Here is a 20,424-nt window from a genome sequence, read left to right on the forward strand (position 1 = left end):
TTCTCGGATTCTGCAGGTAGGGGGTCAGGGAGTGCTCAGCGCTCCTGACCCAATAACCACTCTCACTGTCCCCCCACCAGCACAGCAAAGTCCAGTGGGGGGACGACTCCGTTTCTATGCACAAAACTGGTCCGCAATATCATCCGACAGTTGGGTGCTAAATACAGTAAGAGACGGATACATCCTAGACTTCGTGTCACAGCCTCCACTGTCAACGAAGGTTATAGTTACCCCGTTACCAAGGCAACCAGATCGGGTTCTTGCCTTAAGGGAGGCCATTCAAGGTCTTTTAGAAAAGGCTGCTATTCGTACAGTCAACCTAAAAAAAGAGGGACCAGGGTTTTTCAACCACATGTTTCTGGTCCCCAAAAAGTCGGGAGGCTGGAGACCAATTCTCAACCTCTCCGTTCTCAATCGGTATCTTGTAGTCCCCAAGTTTCAAATGGAAACACCCAGAGCGGTGTTGGCTGCCATTCAGCCAGGCGATTGGATGGCGTCCATAGATTTAAAGGACGCTTATTTCCATATACCTATTCACCCTGTCTACTACAAGTACCTCCGTTTTGCAATCGACGGACAGGTTTACGAATACACAGTTCTCCCCTTCGGTCTGGCAACAGCACCACGAGTGTTTACACGGGTGGCGGCAGTGCCAGTGGCGTGGTTACACCAACAATCAATTCTGTTACACCCCTATTTAGACGATTGGTTACTGAGGGGGAAGGAACGGGTCGTACTAGCCACTCAAGTGGCCATGACGACAGATCTTCTCCAAGGACTAGGATTTATTCTCAGTCAAGAGAAATCATGTTTGACTCCCACCCAGGACATGACCTTTGTGGGAATGAGATTGCTGACGGAATTGGGAGTTGTTTGCCCAACCGAGGACCGAATCAACAAACTGTTAACTTTCATTCGGTCCATCCTTCTACAACGCTCAATAGTAGCAAGGAGTCTGTTATCTCTCCTGGGGCTGATGAACTCATTTATAGACATCACCCCTTGGGCACGACTAAGAGCGCGCCCGATCCAGTTGTTTGGCGCCCATCCAGTCAGCCATTGCAGACTTCTATCCCTATTCGTCCCTCTCTTCGGCTTCATCTCAACTGGTGGCTGAACACGGCGAATTTATTGAGGGGGAGGTCACTCGTACCCCCCAACCCCGACATCTCCTTATTCACCGATGCGTCAAACGAGGGATGGGGGGCGCATGTGGCAGGTCATATGACAGCAGGTCGGTGGAATTTAACCGAACGCTGTCACCACATAAACTGGCTAGAGCTGAAAGCAGTGTTCCTGGCCCTCCAGAAATTAGAGTTTCTGGTAAGGGGGCATTGCATATTAGTACACTCAGACAACACAACAGTAGTTGCTTACATAAACAAATTGGGGGGGACAGTCTCCCCAACTCTATGTTATCTGTTGTGGGATCTAATGCTATGGTGTCAGGACAAAAAGATTACGCTAATAGCCAGACACCTACCAGGCAGGCTGAATGGGATAGCCGATGCACTGTCCCGTCGGCATCGGATACGACAAACCGAATGGGAACTACCACAGAGTGTAGTAGATCAGATTTTCCATTGTTGGGGTCGCCCATCAATGGATCTCTTTGCCACACACAAGAACAGGAAACTACCAGTGTATGTATCCCCAGTACCAGATCCAAGGGCAATGGCGGTGGATGCTCTCTCCATGTCATGGGAGGGGATAATGGCATATGCCTTTCCACCAATCATTCTGCTGCCCAGAGTTCTCAGGAAAATCCAGGAAGAGGGGCCAATGATTTTTCTAGTGGCACCTCTTTGGCCCACCAAGGCATGGTTCCCAACCATTCTCAATCTGTTGATTGCGCCTCCTCTCAAAATCCCACTGAGAGAGGATCTAATGACACAGGACAGGAACATCATTCACCCGAACCCAGAGATGTTCCATCTTCACGTGTTTCGGTTGTCGAACAATCCCTCATGGAGAAAGGCTTTTCTAGAGAGTCTGCAGCCATTATTGCCAGACCTCAGAGACCCAGTACACTGGCTACATACAATGAGAAATGGCAATTCTTCTGTAGTTGGTGTGACAGAAAACAGATTAGTCCTGTCAAAGTCACTAACAGGCAGTTAGCTGACTTCCTTCTTTTTCTTTTCGTCACAAAAAAGTACTCTCCCAATACTATTAAAGTATATCGGTCAGCCATTGCAGCCACCATTAAAAGTATTGGAGGAGAGGATTTTGGACAGGACAAAATCCTCTCCAACATGATTCGCCACTTCCTTCTTAAGCGTCCTCCCTCTAGACAAACAGTTCCACAGTGGAGTCTGCCACTGGTTTTACGAGTGTTACAGGAACCCCCTTTCGAGCCCATGGGTTCTGTGTCACTGAAAGCACTTACTCTTAAAACAGTTTTTCTTGTTGCCTTGGCATCTGGGAGAAGGCGTAGTGCAATCCATGCCCTCTGTATTAGTGAGGGTCATTTTAATCTCTCTCGGACAGCAGCAGTAATGCATACTGCACCAGGATTTCTGGCCAAGAACCAGGTTTTGGGGTCAGTGCCTAATCCGATTATGATCAAGTCATTGGATGACTTTGTTGGGCGAGACAAAGTAGAACGGACTCTATGTCCAGTGAGAGCACTTCGCTGGTATTTAGACCGATCTAAGTCATTTAGGAAGGGTAGGACTCGGCTGTTCATCCCGTTTCCCCCTTCAGTTAAAGATGACTGCTCCCCAGCAGATATTTCTAAATGGATTGTTGATACTGTCAAGTGGGCTTACGTAGAAGCCCAACAGGATCATTTATCTCCTCACAGAGTCACAGCTCATGAGGTAAGAGCTATTGCTGCCTCATGGGCCCGCAGATCAGGCGTGCCAGTGGCTGACATTTTACAAGCAGGCACGTGGAGATCTCCTAATTCGTTTATTAGCTATTATCTGCGGGATATGTCTGACCATGCTGAGGATCTAGCCACTCTAGGTCCACTTAGCATTAGCCAGAATATCACATTAACAGGTCATACAGAGACACCCACCACCTAGCTGGTGACAAATTCTGTATCCTATTGTAAGAATATTTAGGTGAGTATCTTTCCGGAAACAGAATTGTCGTTTCTCCCGAAACTAATTTCTGTTGAAGGAAAGATACTCACCTAACAGTCCCTCCCTCCTTCCCCACTGTCTCAGTTTAGTTGGGTTTCTGGACTAAGATTGTGTTCCATAGCGCAACTGGTCTTCCAACGTTGAGGGCAGTAATTGTAGGAGGAGGTAGATTAATAAAGTTTTTATTGGAAAAGCATCGGGAATTGCAAGCAAATCCTATTGTAAGAATATTTAGGTGAGTATCTTTCCTTCAACAGAAATTAGTTTCGGGAGAAACGACAAATCAGATGACCATGAAATGCTAATAAATTGTTGTCTGACGTACTTCAATTTATTGGGGTCACCCTATTTTTTTTATCTGTTCTTCATTATCTGGCCGACCCAAAGTTTCACCACCACCACCACCACCACCCCCGACATCAACAACAAAAATCACAAAAAGAAAACATCAAGGAGAAAAAGACACAACAAACTGTCATATCATATAGCATCATTTTAAAGATTACGTAAATTGACTCCTCAATCGGAATCTGAAATAATTGGGTGCAATATCTTTAGGTATATATAGACTCAGTACTCTGAGAAGGCACTAGTTGAAGACGTGTCGGATCGGAGCACGATCTCCGTGCCGTGGTAAATATGCAGGCACCTTTCATGAGGTTTAAACATTTCTGTTTTTGTTTCAGGTAGAACGTTTACCATTTGCACATTTTCATATCTACGCCTAACTATCACACATTTTATACATGAATTTTATTACTATTTAATATACTAGCTGCAGTCGAGGGAAGGTGAAAAAGGGTGTCCAAAACATCTATTGCTTGAGTGGCATTTCGGTCTGAGTTGGTACAATAAGTCGACTTTCGTAGCACTCTCTCGCTACCACGTACTGTAACAGCTGCTAAACAAGGCAATAGACTAGTGAGCATGACAATGTATCGGGAGTCGAGGTCGTCAACAACGTCATTTATGAATGTTAAAAAAACGCGCGGTTTCAAGCTTTACCAAAGAAAGATAGGAAAGGAAAAAGTATTTGATTATGACCATCAAAATGCATTTACGAGGTCAAATTTGTGCTGCAGTTTACGTGTGTTGAATGTTGAGTGACCTTACATTTAACTGTATGCAAATCATACGATAGAGTAACGCCCCATTAAATGACGCCACATCATGAATAAGTAATAGCAACAGAGATAGCACGAGCAACAACAGTTGCTCGGGCCTTCAGCCCTCGATATCAGTATGCGACTATAGTAGTATTGCACCGGATCGGAGCGCCGCAACGACTTTAGTTTAGATAAAACGTGGGGAAGAAAAGGCACGAGCGACTGTCGACAGTCTATACTAAGGGATGTGATTATAGGTATATGATAAGACACAATATGGCACAAAATTAGTTCTACAACTTAAGAGATATGTTTGGTATTACCTTGTGTAATAAATGCAATGTTTTCTATTGTAGATCCTGAAACCAATGATGTTGAGGAGACTGAAAGAGGATGTTGAGAAAAACTTAGCTCCAAAGGAAGAAACAATTATAGAGGTTTGTGTGAACTTGAGTTATTACTGATTACCAGGAACAACAATCTAAATACTGTCTCTCTGATTCAAAACTAATTTAAAAACAATTAATGTTTTTAGAGCATATTTACCTTGCATAAGGAAGGTTGTATATTAGGGATGAAAAGTGTTTATGTTTGTATCATCATTTTCTTAAAAACAGCTGGGTCAATTCAAAAGACATTTATTTGGTGCATATATTCTTTAGGGTAATGGCTGGAACTGATTTGGTTTGGTAATCAAAGCATGAATAGTAATGGTAATTTACATAATTATTGGGCTTTTGAGTAATTAACTTGTATCTTAACATAGACTGTAAGAAGTTTCACCCTCACTGGCCTCCTCTCACATGACTGTACTCTACTCTGCACTAGTATGTTGGAAACTTCAAAAGATTTAGGCCCTACCCTGAACTAGTGATTAGAGGGTCATACAGAGGACGTTATGTAGATTAGAAACCAAATATGTAGAATAGCTTCTACATCAGGTGATAAGAGCAAATGTTGCCATGGTAGTATATGTTAATCACTTGGTCGGCGACACTGGCTCTAGGATTAGGCTTGCATAACCACCGATAAAAAAACACACACGTGAAGTTAAACTCTGAATTTTGGTCAAAAAAATTCAACTTAAAAACTACTGGGCTGATTGTTCTGAAATTTGTTTGGCATTTTCTTAAGGGTGTGTAGATTAAAATTTGTTCATAATATATATCTCAAAAAGTACTTGGTGAATGAGACTGAAACTTGGTGACGTGTTTCTACAGATTTTCTTCATAACATTTTGACACAGTAAATTGTCCTTAGCAACAATGCTATAGTAAGAACCAAATGAATGTATAGTGTGCTAAAATAACATCATCTGGTAGGCAAGTGAGTAAACATTCCAAAAATGTATGCAAATATCCCTAGCAACCATAACCATACCCATAGCAACAGTCAACTAATTGCATATGATGATGGGCGTGGTCTTGTTGCCAGGCACATTTGAATACATTTTTTAAATGTTTATTCATTTGTCTTTCTATTCCTGTTATCTTTGCGATATACTTGACTATTTGGCTGCTGCTATGGGCGTGGTCTTGTTGCTAGGCAATTTTACATACATGTTTTGAATGTCTATTCAATTTTCTATTAATCTCTGTTATCTTTGGCTGGTCAGTGCATAGCAGAGAAGAATACAAACAAGATAAAACTGTATACATTACTCATGATAATATCCAAATTTGTCTAACAATGGCAATCATTCTGTTGTGTTTCTGTTTGAACTAAATGAAAACTCAAAATGAGTTACAATGAAATGTATCCATTATGTTATTCCAGGTGGAATTAACAAATATTCAGAAGAAATATTATCGAGCCATTCTAGAGAGGAATTTCAGTTTTCTTAGCAAAGGAGCAGGTTCTACTACCAATGTGCCTAATTTAATGAATACTATGATGGAGTTACGGAAATGCTGCAATCATCCATTCCTTATAAATGGTAAGATATAAGTTATTAGTCCTCGCCGGATGATGTCCGGGAAGGGTACTTATGGATTGGGTTCCGTGCGTCCATCCGTCCATCCACAGCCGTTTCTTGGAGATGCCTTGACCGAATTTTTTCAAACTTTGTACAGGGGCAACATACAGTGGCATACATATGCATGTCAATTTGTTTCATGATACGATCCAATATGGCCGCCTAGATGACATACATGTGCATATCCATTTTCGTTGTGATACGATCCAATATGGCTGCCTGGCAGCCATTTTGTTTGTGAATTTTCCATGTCCAAAGCCATAACTCAGACATGCTTAAACAGATCTCATTCAAAGTTGGTATTAGGACAGTGTTCTATGACATACATGTGCATATCCATTTTCGTCGTGATACGATCCAATATGGCTGCCTGGCAGCCATTTTGTTTTGTGAATTTTCCATGTCCAAAGCCATAGCTCAGACTCCATTTTCATCGTGATATGATCCCCCATACCCAACCAATCCTTTATTGTTGGAGGCATATTCCATGTCCAACAAGCACACACAACATATCTAAGTCTGTTTGTTTTAGGTTCACAAATGTTGTTGCGTGATCAGAGTAGTGATAATTCCTTAAAACCCAATTATAGCGGGGACTATGTCATTCTCAATGACTTGTTATTATATAATATTATTTAATTATACCATGCACAAGTTGAAAAAAAATGTGGAATTTATACCCAGGTTCTATGTCACGACAACGTGTGTCTACATAACTAGGTCTGCTGCATGTGAAATACGAGTCAGAACGTTCAAAATTACCTTTACTTTCTGTGATTTTTCTTTGATATCACTGGTGCTGGTATAATTGTGTTATTCTCCAATATTTTCTCTTCATTCACCCGAAAAATACTTATGACCTAAGGGTTTTGTCACTTCCTGTCTTATGGCATGTAGTGACAAAACCTCCTTAGGTCACTCATATTTTCCTTGGCTGAATGCAGAAAAATATTGGGGAGTAACATCTAATTATTAACCAGTCGTCATATCCGAGATATTAACTGTGTTACTGTATTCTAGTTGTCAGCATCAACACAACTCTTAACATACCTTATGTTCAAATCATAGTACACTTGGTTTTCCTTTGTTTGCTGGAAACAGGAGCAGAAGAACAGATCATGTTTGACTTTCAAGACAATTCAATCTATCGCCAACTACAAGCTTTAATCCAATCAGCTGGTAAGATGGTCCTAATTGACAAGTTGTTACCAAAGTTACGAGAAGGTGGACACAAAGTACTTATATTTTCACAGATGGTACGATGTCTGGACATACTTGAAGACTACCTGCTACAAAGGAGGTAAGGAAGATAATCTCCAGATAACCAAGGAGTCAGAATCCTCTTGTAGACGTTATTTATGTGTTAATTGTTAGGTATCTATATGAATGTATTGATGTTGATATGAAAACTCCCTACTGACATGTTATTTATGTGTTAATTGTTAGGTATCCATATGAACGTATTGATGGAAGAGTAAGGGGGAACATGAGACAAGCTGCCATTGATCGATTCAGTAAACCAGGTAGGGAAGATTTACGCAGTTTTGTAGCTTGATGTGTCTTTGACTTGGAAAGTTGGGTAAAGTTGGGGTGTAGGTGTGGGTGTGTGTGTGTAAACAGCTTAAAGTAAAAAACTGCTGGACTGATTGCCATGTTTGGTGGGTATATTACCTTGGGTGTCGAGTTTGTAAATTGTTCAAATCAAAATGATCTTAGGAACAATCGCACTATGTCGCATAGGCTCAACAAACGAACATCGTTCATTTAGGTCAACCCTCCTCCCCCAACAAATGTTCACAAGTACGACATCAAACGTTTATATATGATGTAAACTATGGTAAAAACTGTAGCAGTCACACCACTACGAAAGTGTTAGCGGTAGGTTTTGAAAACCATTAGCCATTTTGGCTACTGTTACCCAATTACAATTAGCCAAATTGAAAACTGATTTAGCCAAAATTTTGTTTAATAATTATTTCATACTTCAAGTTTACAAATTCATTCTTTGCCATGAGCATTCAAAATTAATTCAAAATAAAATACTACTACAACAAAGGTATGTTCAGTGTTTTGTTTACTTTTACAAAAGTACATATACGTTTGTGATAACTACTTATATGGCACTTTGACATTGATACATGTTATCAGGTCACTATCACTATTCTGAAAGCAGGGTGGCTCATTTGCATTATTTATTTGTATGATTTGCATAACAGTTTTAATTAGTTTTGTCAGGGAAGCTAAAATTATTTCAAATTATTTAAAACAATATTATGATTAGTTTTGTCAAGAAAACTAAAATTATTTCAAATTATTTCAAAACCAATGATTAGTTTTCTCAGGGAAGCTACAATTATTTCAAACTAAATGTCCAGAGACGAGTAGACTTCAAAAAACATTTAAAAGTTTGCATATACCAGGGACATATATATACACGCCGAAATCTCGTGATGCATGAGACTTGCATATACTATACTTACTATGGAGGACTTTAAAAACTTACGAGATTTTTTGACGTCATTACATGTTGGAATTTCGACTTATGGATTGGGTTCTGTCCGTCCGTCCCTTTTTTTTCAAATTTGGTACAGGGGCAACATACTATGGCATACATATGCACGTCAATTTGTTTCATGATACGATCCAATATGGCCGCCTAGCAGCCATTTTGTTAGCGAATTTTCCCGGTCCAAAGCCATAACTCAGACATGCTTGAGCAGATCTCATTTAAAGTTGGTATTAGGACAGTGTTATATGACATACATGTGTATATTCATTGTTGTCGTGATACGCTCCAATATGGCTGCCTGGCAGCCATTTTGTTTGTGAATTTTCCATGTCCAAAGCCATAACTCAGACATGCTTGGACAGATCTCATTCAAAGGTGGTATTAGCACAGTGTTCTATGATATACTTATATATAATCCCATGAAATCAATGTTAGTTTTACGTCATAATGCTCCGAGTATGATTCCGCAGACTAATACAAATTCGAGCCGGTAGGCGAGAATTTGTAGTCCGCGGAATCATACGAGGAGCATTATGACGTAAAACTAACATTGATTTCATGGAATTATATATTTATCACATAACTAAGTATTTCCCCGTATTTTTCTGAAATTTTAAATCGTATTTTACGAATACTTCATCGCACTATATTCTTCATCGCGTATTAAAAACTGGTGCCCGATGGCTATGCAAAGTACATAATCGCGTGACCTGTCGCGAGGTCAAGCTTACTATGTACGGTATCGGTCATACTGTTGTGTGGTTTCTCAACCAAAATTATCGGTTATAACCTTGCGATGTACATGTAATATCGAATTTAGTTTAAAACATAAGTAGAATTGTCTGAATACGACTTTTGTGCCGTCATTTTAATAATATTTTCTCGGGTTGTGTAAGTTCGGAGATCTGAGCTCGACGGAAAATTGGAAGTAAGCTTGCCGGCTGCTACATCGATAATCGACGTGATTTTTAAATAGAATAAAATGTATCAAATAAAAATAAAAGGACTTCTACGTATGAAACTCATGCCATCCAAGGATATATGTAACGTTACTAACGTAATGTATGCATTTACGTTTTGAAAGCACATAATTATTACGATAAACTTGATCGTAGCGTAGGATTGACAAGAACACTCGAACAAGGTACGGAGAAAAAATAGTTCGGTAGAACAGGGGTGATATGCTCTGAAATCACCCCTGTTTGACGTCACACAGTAGAAGATATGCACGTATTTATGTGATAAATGTGGATTTCCATTTTCGTTGTGGTACAATCCGATATGGCTGCCTGGCAGCCATTTTGTTGGCGCGATTTTCATGTCCAAAGCCATAACTCAGACATGCTTGAACATATCGGAGACCCCCTCCCCCCTACCTGACCCATCCTTTATTGTTGAATGGTTTATACCATGACGTCATCTTGTTATACCATGTCGTTAATCATTGAACTATTGATTTCGCCCCTAAAGCCGTGCTGTTCCGGTCAATGTGAGGCGATCAGAAGTTATAGATATAAACAAATCAGAGTATGTTTTTATTACCTCGATGATGTATGACATTTTCTTATTGACTAGAACGGTTTTGCTACACCCGGTAAAAATTTATGCCTAAATGGTGTATTCTAATAGCATGGGGAGACTTGAAACGGGATATAAATAATATGTATTCAAATTAGACAAAGTTACATGCTCAGTATGAAGCACATGTAAACAGCTTATATGAGTTGGGCTTACATGATGTTCACTTAATATGTATCTCAAAGTCAAAAACCGGACCTCGAAATTCGTTTTAGTATTGGCATACCGACACAAATATTTAAAAAACCCATCAAACAGCCATAATACGCTCTAAGGTGCCGAGAAAGCAAATTTCAATGGGCCATTTTTCAGTTGAATTTGACTGGCGCAGGGGGCGTTGAGTTCCCTATCACTGCCTTTGCAACAGTCAAATGGCAGTATAGTTTGGTCAAATAGCAACATCATCTGGTAGGCAAGTGAGTAAATATTAAAAAATGTATGCAAATATCCCTATCAACCATGACTACACCCATAGCAACAGCCTAAAGGTGGTGTATCTCACTAAGATAACAACAGCGATTCTTAGACAAGAAACATTCAAAAAATGTATGTCGATGTGCTTAGCAACAAGACCACACTCATAACAACAGCTAAATGATCAGGTAAATTGCAAAGATAACGGGGATTAATTTTTACAATTATTTTATACCAGGATATTAATGGCGCAAATTGAGAGATCTGATTGGTCTAGACATTAAACTAGTATGTCTGATATGATGATAATGCACAGTTGGCACTCATCGTCTGCTACGAACGTTGTAGTCCGAGATGATAATGAACTCTGGAAATTTCCAGAAGAGGATTTTTACAATGAGACAGTAGTTTATGGGAAAATATGAAGGAAATTTCGTAAGCAGTCAAGTTATCGCATATTTGTACATATTATCGCCTACTAAGGTCAAGGCGCTTCATGTGATCGGGTCTAAGTTCTAGCCTCAGCCAGAGAGGAAACAGGTGAGCGTGTCCTGTCATTAAAATGAAGCAAGTGTAAGAGCTTACACTGGCCGACTTAATCATTAATCTAAATGAAAATTTGTCTGTGGTCCTGTCCTAGTCATCAATCCGAGAGAGAAATCCCCAAACCCGAAAATCTACTAACGTAACTTCCAGTAAATTGTAAATATCAACCTGCCGCCATGTCTATGTTCTCATTTCACTGAGTTGCGAAGCTGGCCGGGCATGAAGCATTCTGTATTCAGTGAAGCACTTCAAGTTTATACGTTGAGTCAAACATGCTATTCCTATGAAATTTTTACCTTTAATGAGTATTTTGAATAATGAACGATATTCAGAAATTAAACATTATCATTCACTCTTAAAATTCCATATACTATTTGGCAGATACATTAACCTAAGAAAGCAAGCTTGTCCAAAAACAAAGCCTGTTACCATAATTTCTTTAGCACAACTGAACTGAAGGTTCAGTCTTCAGTTCAGTTGTGCTTTAGGCATGGCAAAGTGTCTGTCTGTGTGTCCCTAGCAACCATGACCATGCCCATAGCAACAGCCAAACGGCCGTGTATTTCACAAAGATAACAGGGATTAATAGACAATTGAATAAACATTAAAATGTATGTAAATGTGCCTAGCAACAAGACCATACCATAGCAACAGCCAAATGATCGCGTATATCGTAAAGATAGCAGCATGGTTCGATAGGCAACTGGATAGTCATTCTACAAATGTACACCTATTGTTAGCATGGACTAGCATATGGATATACATTTTTAAAAACTGTACAGTTGTGCCGTAACGCCATTGGCGGTATTTTTAAAGTTTAATTTGCATAATTATTGATTCCCTTATGGGAGGCATTCAGTTTAAATGTGGTTAAAAACTCTACAGTTGTGCTACGCCATTGGTGTTGTTTTAGCTTCCATATGGGAGGTAATGTTGTGGCGATACCTGTCTGTTAGTCTGTCTGTGCCGAAATTTTGTTCAACTGATATCTTAAAAAGTGTTGAAGCAAATGTTCTGCAATTTACTATGTGGCATTGTCAGGCTGTACCTTAGTGCAGATTAGTGTTTGGTGGGAGTGACTTACATAATTAATGATAATTTGTGTAATTAATGATTTTTAAAAATGGGGCTATGTATGCATAATAGCGGCACCAAATTCAACAAAACTTGCTACATCTATGGATCATACAAAGATATAAAAGCAAGACGAGTGCGAATTTGGGGGGATTCCTGGAGTAATGACTCGAAAAGTCGGGGATGATTACTCACACAGAGCCCACAGTTGCTATGTTTGCCTGGCCTGGGTGACTCTGGGATAGCCTGTGGACTGACTGGGAAGGCCTTGACAGTTCCACAGCAACGTGATATAGAGCGTGCAACATAGTTCTGTCACGTAGTCTGAAACCTAAGTGGATCGCTGTAGCATTTGTGTGTGTTTGTGTGTATTTGTCTGCATAACAGAAAATCGCTTGGAGCAATTCCCAGAACAAAATATGTTAATTAAAAAAAATGAAAAAAAAATAATATAAAAGCATGTTAATTGTGTCATGTTAATTAAGAGCCAATTGCATAATTAATAACTCAGGTTATGCATCCATAATTAACGAACTTTAGCAATTAGGGTCTAGACCAAGAAAGACTACCAAATATGATGAAACGACCGAGCAAAGGTATGATGGTATCAATTCAATTGCTAATTTGCATATGTGAAGAACTTTTGCAATAAGAGATATATAGCCAGGACTGTACTGAATTCTAGTGAATTTGCTACATATAAGGTAATACAGTACAGAAAGACATTTCAAAGTGTCAGTAAGCAAATTAGCAACATTTTCCTTCATATGGGAGCACTTTCAGTTCATCTCTAGTTTATCAACTTATCAACAGCTCAGTTACTGTAGGAAATACAAATTTAGCTGTTACCATTGAAAGGTTTCTGTCAATATGTAGATAGAAGTGCAAAAATGAAGTTCAGGAATTGCATTGACGCCAGACCCCTACCCTAAATGAACGAAGTTCATTATTGAGCTTGTGTGACATTTTGTGATCGTTACTCACCACCGGTGGATGATTTGGGGTAAAAAATGTAATATTTGGTCAAAAAAACTAAAAACCACTAGGCAAATCGTTCTAAAATTTGGTTGGAACATTCTTAGAGGTGTTTAGATTAAGAATTGTTCATGACATGATGATCCAATTAGTGATGTGCAAATTAGGTCTAAACATGTGTCTGTTAGGTCAAAAATATGTAATTCCAAAATACAGAGTAGATTGGGCAGGAATTTAATGGGGGATACATTTGGGGATGTAAAGATTGAGCTGTTTTCACAACTTCATTATCCTATCAGTGTTATGGAAATTAGGTCTAAAAATGTCAATTTTGGTCAAAAACTGATATCTTGAAACTGCATGGTAAATGGTGTTAAAACTTGATGGGGATGTTTCTGAAAGTGTAGCAACCATGATCATGTCCTTAGCAACAGTGAAATGATAATACATATTACAAAAATAACAACAGGTATGCAATTATGTCTAACAACAGGATCACACCCATAGCAACAGCTAAATGGTGGTTTATATTGCAAAGATGGAAAGGGTAGGCAATTTAATAAAGGTTCCAAAAATGTATGCAAATATGCCTAGCAGCAAGACTACTCCCATAGCAATAGTGCCATTGGCAATATTTCTTATTTGATATTTATTACATTTCAGATTCAGATAGGTTTGTGTTTTTACTGTGTACTCGTGCTGGTGGTCTTGGTATTAATTTAACAGCTGCCGATACTGTCATTATCTTTGATTCTGACTGGAATCCACAGAATGATTTACAGGTAAGATGATATACAGTGGTTAGATATGTCATTGCAGTCAACTAGATGATACACAGTGGTTAGATATGTCAATGCAGTCAACTAGATGATACACAGTGGTTAGATATGTCAATGCTGTCAACTAGATGATACACAGTGGTTAGATATGTTATTGCAGTCAACTAGATGATATACAGTGGTTAGATATGTCATTGCAGCCAACTAGATGATACACAGTGGTTAGATATGTTATTGCAGCCAACTAGATGAAAAACAGTGGTTAGATATGTCATTGTAGCCAAGATGACAAGTATAAAAACTGGCAGAATTATATGTGTATTCATGTATATTTGTAATGTAGACTGTCTTTGTGTGCCCTCTAACTAAACACAAACAATTTTGTTGTGGGTCAAAAACAGCAAAAAAATTTGTTGTTAGTCATCACCTAGTAAAGAATGGAATCTAGGATCACTAAATGACATCCTAAAAATCAGCAAACTATATATATATTCTGTAAAGCAAAAGTATATCACAGTGTTTTTAGGTGTGTTGTTGTAACTGATGTTATGTTGTTATTATTTAAAGGCTCAAGCCAGATGTCACCGTATTGGTCAAGTCAAGGCGGTAAAGGTGTACAGACTAATTACAAGGAATTCCTATGAGAGGGAAATGTTTGATAAAGCTAGCTTAAAACTTGGTCTTGACAAGGCTGTATTGCAGTCTATGAGACATGACAAAGATTTGTCTACTAATGTAAGTCCTGCTATACTTGTAATCTCTGGTATACCCTTTTGTAGAAATCATAGCATTTCTTGAACAAGATTCTGATTTAATTTGTTTATATTTGGTGTCTATTCTTGATGTATAAGGAATGGTTCATTAAATAGTGATGGTCATTTAACACTTTCACCACCAGTACCCGGTATACCGGGACGTGCTAGGGCGCCCACCAGTACCCGGTATACCGGGACGCCAAAGTTCATTCACCTATCTTGCCATAAACCGTTCAAAGGCAGCAATTGCTGCAAAATTTGCTGCCATAACTAGTTCCACACATGCGTATTAGCCTTGTTTATATTGCCTGCCATTTTGAATGTATGATAGTCAACGGTATCGAGAGCTACGATCCAAATGACGAGCGATCGTAATTTTACGTGCGTTTTTCGCCCACAAGATCGAATTTAAACATGGCGGATATAATTAACGGCTCTCATAACATGGTCTACGATATAAATTATGTCACTGTCTTTGGATATTTCGACTGAATTTGACTCGAAATACATCATTGAATACAAGTATTTAGCTGTGGGAACACGTTGTACTTGTGTGTAAGCATCAAATTCCCGCGAAGGCCATGTGAGCTGCCGGCGGCAGTTTACGGTTGAATTTTTGAATGTCGGCAAATTTACGCAATCTTGTGACAGGTACCGACTCCCATACTAACGTCTTGGTTGTAATTTTTGGCTATAAAATGGATTATTTTGGTTTTATTTCTTTTGTTACATCTCAATAATGACTTGTATTTGTACTAGCTCAGCGTGTGAAGGTCAGTGGAGGGAAATTTACGCACGATACGGGCGATTTTACGAATCGGATTTTTTATGTGCGTTTTTCAACGTAAAATTCAAATTTCAACATCGCCAAAGCAAAATCTGTCTCCCCTAACGTAACTTACAATGTAAATAACGGTGTTGTTCGTAGAAATTTCCCCTCAATTTTGACTATGAATACGATGTTTTATACAAGGAGATGACTGAGTACGAGTGAACTCAATGCAGGAAATGGAAGGATCAGATTATCGCAACATAACTTCAAAGTCCCGACTGCATATTTGGTTTTGTGGGTACAGCATGTTGGCAAAAAGCGCCACTTTGGCGTCCCGATTCGGACTCGTATACTACCAACTTGTGGGCATTTTTTTACTGATTTTGAGGATAGATTTGGTGATAATTTTTTGTTGTTCTGTCAAATAATGATATATAATTACACAAACTAATTTTTCTGAAGGTATTGGTGCAACGACTTCAGGTATTTTTGTCCCTTTCATTGTCGGTGCGGGACCGACTAATTGCGTCGTAATCAGATTAGAGAGCCGTTATTTTTTTCCGTTCAAATTTAATACGACTGAAAATCAATTTTCTGCCAAATTTTCGCCGATTTTGACCATTTAACCAGTATACAGAAATTTGTAGAAACATAAATGTTGGTATTTTGAATTTTATTTGTAATATAAATGTTTTGTTTATTTGTGACATGTCAATAAATAAACAACACAGGTTTTTTTTACCAATATTTTCTTATTTTAACCCAAATTTCAGTTGTGAATGTGATATTTGAATGTGTTTATTTGTAAGTATGATATAGACAATTTATTTTCCAGTAAAATGATACCTAATTTTCAAAGATTGGGCAATTCTAAGTATTTTTTACATCAATTTGATTGCATACCACTCACCCTCACTTTATGTTAGTGAGGGGGCTGGTGGAGCACAAACAATCCCATGAGGCCAATGGTGGTGAAAGAGTTAATGAAGTTACAGCGCTTGGTATACCTCAGTTGTACCCCAACATAACTTCTATTTGACAAGATAATACTTAACCCTTTGCCGCCCGAGGGCGTCTTTATCCGTACGCTCGATCACTTCCCATAGAGACCGTATACGTATACATACATATTTATAAGGTCCCTAACCCTACATAACCTTTGACACATGAATTGGCATCATTTTTTGGGGTATAACCCAATTCAATTAGCTAGGGATTGACGTCAGCTTTATAATGATATGTAATTTATCGGTGATCTACCACCAAATATGGAAGCTTGAGCGAGTGTTTTGAACTTTGATGTAAATTTTCACCCCGGAACTTTTAAAATGGCATCAGCTGATGACGAACTTAGATCATGGAATAGAGTAGCGGAAATTTTTCTGTCACCATCAGATTCAGAGTCAGATTTTGAAGGTTTTACAGAGTCAGATATAGAGGATGATATTCCTTTAGCCAGGCTACGATTACATAGGGATAGCGTCGACGAAATAGGATCGGACTTAGAACTCGGAAATATAAACAGTCAAGATAGTGACACGAACTCTGACCTCGACAGTTCTAGTAGCGGAAATGACAGCGACGTTGAATGGTCTCGTGAATTTGATGAACTTTGATTTCACTGAAACTCCTGAAATAAAGGAAGATATGTCAGGTAAATCAGCTAGAGAAGTGTTCAAATGTTTATTCACCCCAGAGTTGATTAGCGACATCGTAACCGAAACCAACCGTTACGCTAGTCAGAAACGTAGTGACCTTGAAAACAGGTCTGAATGGGTTGATATAACTACCGATCAGTTCGAAGTATTTCTTGGGCTTACTCTCGCGATGGGGTTAGTTGATAAGAAAGGGTCATTTCGAGAATATTGGTCTCAAAACTGGTTAATTCAAACTCCAGCTTTTGGAAGACACATGCCCCGTCTACTGTATTGCCAGATACTTCGTTATTTGCATTTTGTCAACAACGAAACATTAGTGACAGACCGGAATGACCCTATGTATGACCGGCTTGGTAAAATACGACCTGTAGTTGACAGAATATTGTTGAGATTTAGAGCTATGTATTCTCCGGAGAGACAGCTAGCCTTGGATGAAAGTATGATTAAATTTAAAGGTCGGCCGGGATTCAAACAATACATCAAAAACAAACCTACTAAGTGGGGAATAAAGGTATTCAACCTAGCAGAGTCAACATCCGGGTATGTGTTGAACTTGAAAGTTTACCAAGGGAAAGAACTACAAGTTAGTGAGGGCTCTGTAACAGAAAGTGTAGTCATGAATCTAACCCGTCCATATTACAACAAAGGACACGAAGTGTACTGTGATAATTACTATACAAGTCCAGCACTGTTTACCAAGCTTCAAGGTAAAAAAATACTAGCTTGTGGAACTGTTAGGCCAAACAGACAGGGACTACCCACAGAAATGAAACCCAGTAGCACAGTAGTTAAGCGTCTTACTCGGGAGAGTTTGTACACTGGCAGAAAGGCAGATTAACTGCAACAGCTTGGAGAGATTCTAGGGTAGTGAATACTCTAACTACCTTACCTATAAGTGATGACAGTACACCCATCATCAGAGCTGTCAAGGTCCGTGGCACATGGGAACGTCAGCTAGTTCAACGCCCAGTAGTTGTTGAAAGATACAAGTACATGATCTAGCTGACCAACGCCTGTCCACCTACAAACGGCATATGAAGGGGCTGACTTGGTACCTACAGATATTTTGGTACATCTTAGAAGTATGCATTGTCAATGCTTACATTTTGAACAAGAAAGCCAACCCCAATAAGCCACCCACCCTTCATCAGTTCAGGGGGCAACTATGTGAACAGCTTATTGCTGGGTGTCTTTTGTGAAGAGGCCAGGTAGAAAGAGTATTACACACAGTGAGGATGCCAGATTTGACCATAAATTACAACATGCTCCAGGGATTTTAGACACTTCATCGAAGTGCCAAGTACACAAACAGAGAAAAGACACCAAGTACATTTGTTCAGTGTGCAAAGTTAGAATGTGTCCTGTCCCATGCTTTCATCATTATCACTACATGAAGGACTATTCTTATGATGATCCTGCTTGTGCTGGAAGGGAACTAGCTAGAAAAAGAAAAAAACTTAGTCAGAATAGTCATATAAGGGGGATAAATAAAGACACTAGTGGTGAGTAAAGTAGCTTTATTTAATAAAAAATCAGTAAAGAATAGTAGGGACAGAGGTAAGCAGGTATGCCTAGAGCTGATAATTTGCATAAAATTTGCATAAAAGTAGCAAAATTCAAAATATTGATATTGTTATAAACTGTTAATGATTTGTAACATACTTACCACACACTGTCTAAAATAGTTACCATAGAAACAAAATTCGAGCAATTTAACATTTATCAATGCGTATTGGCATTGTTTTTTAGCACAACTGAACTGAGGTTCAGTAGTGCTATAGGGATCGCCCGGCGTCTGTCTGTCTGTCTGTCTCTGTGTGTGTGTGTGTGTGTGTGTGTGTGTGTGTGTGTGTGTGTGTGTGTGTGTGTGTGTGTGTGTGTGTGTGTGTGTGTGTATGTGTGTAAACAACTTAAACTCAGAAACTGCTGAACCGATTGCCATGATATTTGGTGGGTCCATTACCTTGGGTGTCTAGTTGGGAAATTGTTCAAATCAAAATGATCGCATCACAGATGTGTGATTTGGGTCAAAAAATGTGATTTTTGGTCAAAAAACTTAAACTCAGAAACTACTGGGCAGATTGGTGTGAAATTTGGTGGGATCATTCTTAAGGGGATGTAAAGTAAGATTTGTCCATGACGGGATGATTCCATCAGTGATATGCAAATTAGGGCTAAAAATGTGTCTTTTTGGTTAAAAATCTATAATTCCAAAACTACTGAGCAGATTGGGCTGAAATTTAATGGGAATGTATCTAGGGATGTATGGACAAAGAAATATTAAGCATACCATGATTCCATGAGTGATATGCAAATTAGGTGTAAAAATGTTCATTTTTGGTCAAAAACTTATATCTCAAAAAGTACTTGGTCACAGAGTCTGAAACTTGGTGAAATGTTTCTGCATGTTATTCTTCAAAACATTTGACAATATTGGCCCTAGCAACCATGATCACGCCCTTAGCAACAACCAAATGGCAGTATATTTTGGTCAAATAACAACATCATATGGTAGGCAAATGAATAAACATTCAAAAAATGTATGCAAATACCGTAGCAACCATGACCACGCCCATAGCAACAGCCAAACGGTCGTGTATTTCACAAAGATAACAACAGGGATTAATAGACAATTGAATAAACGTTCAACAAATGTATGTAAATTTGCCTAGCAACAAGACCACGCCCATAGCACCAGCCAGATAATCATGTATATTGCAAAGATAACAACAGGAATAGAAAGACAAATGAATAAACATTCAAAAAATGTATGCAAATGTGCCTAGCAACAAGACCACGCCCATAGCAACAGCCAAATAATCACAAATATTGCAAAGATAACAACAGGAATAGAAGACAAATGAATAAACATTCAAAAAATGTATGCAAGTGTGCCTAGCAACAAGACCACGCCCATAGCAACAGCCAAATGATCACATATATTGTGAAGATAACAATGGAGATTATTAGACAATTGAATAAACATTCAAAAAATGTATGTAAATATGCCTAGCAACAAGACCACATCCATAGCAACAGCCAAATGATAGCATATATCGTAAAGAGAGTAACATGGTTGGATAGGCAACTGGATAGTCATTCACCAAATGAACACTTATTGTTCGCATATTAGCATTTTTAAAAACTGTACAGTTGTGCTACAACGCCGTTGGCGGTATTTTCTGAAAAAA

At 38.8% G+C, this 20,424-nt stretch overlaps 1 protein-coding gene across 9 annotated transcripts in view; it reads left to right on the plus strand.

Annotated features, from left to right (window-relative positions):
- LOC144437420 (chromodomain-helicase-DNA-binding protein 8-like) overlaps window positions 1–20,424 on the plus strand; it is a 204,858-nt gene that overhangs the window by 59,606 nt on the left and 124,828 nt on the right. For all 9 annotated transcript variants that reach the window (XM_078126352.1, XM_078126353.1, XM_078126357.1 and 6 more), the window contains 6 exons: window positions 4,555–4,635; window positions 5,975–6,134; window positions 7,275–7,473; window positions 7,620–7,696; window positions 13,933–14,051; window positions 14,616–14,783. In XM_078126352.1, the coding sequence (XP_077982478.1) occupies window positions 4,555–4,635; window positions 5,975–6,134; window positions 7,275–7,473; window positions 7,620–7,696; window positions 13,933–14,051; window positions 14,616–14,783 (804 nt within the window). The remainder of the gene's footprint in view (window positions 1–4,554; window positions 4,636–5,974; window positions 6,135–7,274; window positions 7,474–7,619; window positions 7,697–13,932; window positions 14,052–14,615; window positions 14,784–20,424) is intronic.

Source organism: Glandiceps talaboti, chromosome 7, assembly GCF_964340395.1.
Source record: "Glandiceps talaboti chromosome 7, keGlaTala1.1, whole genome shotgun sequence".
NCBI classification, from domain to species: Eukaryota; Metazoa; Hemichordata; class Enteropneusta; family Spengelidae; genus Glandiceps; species Glandiceps talaboti.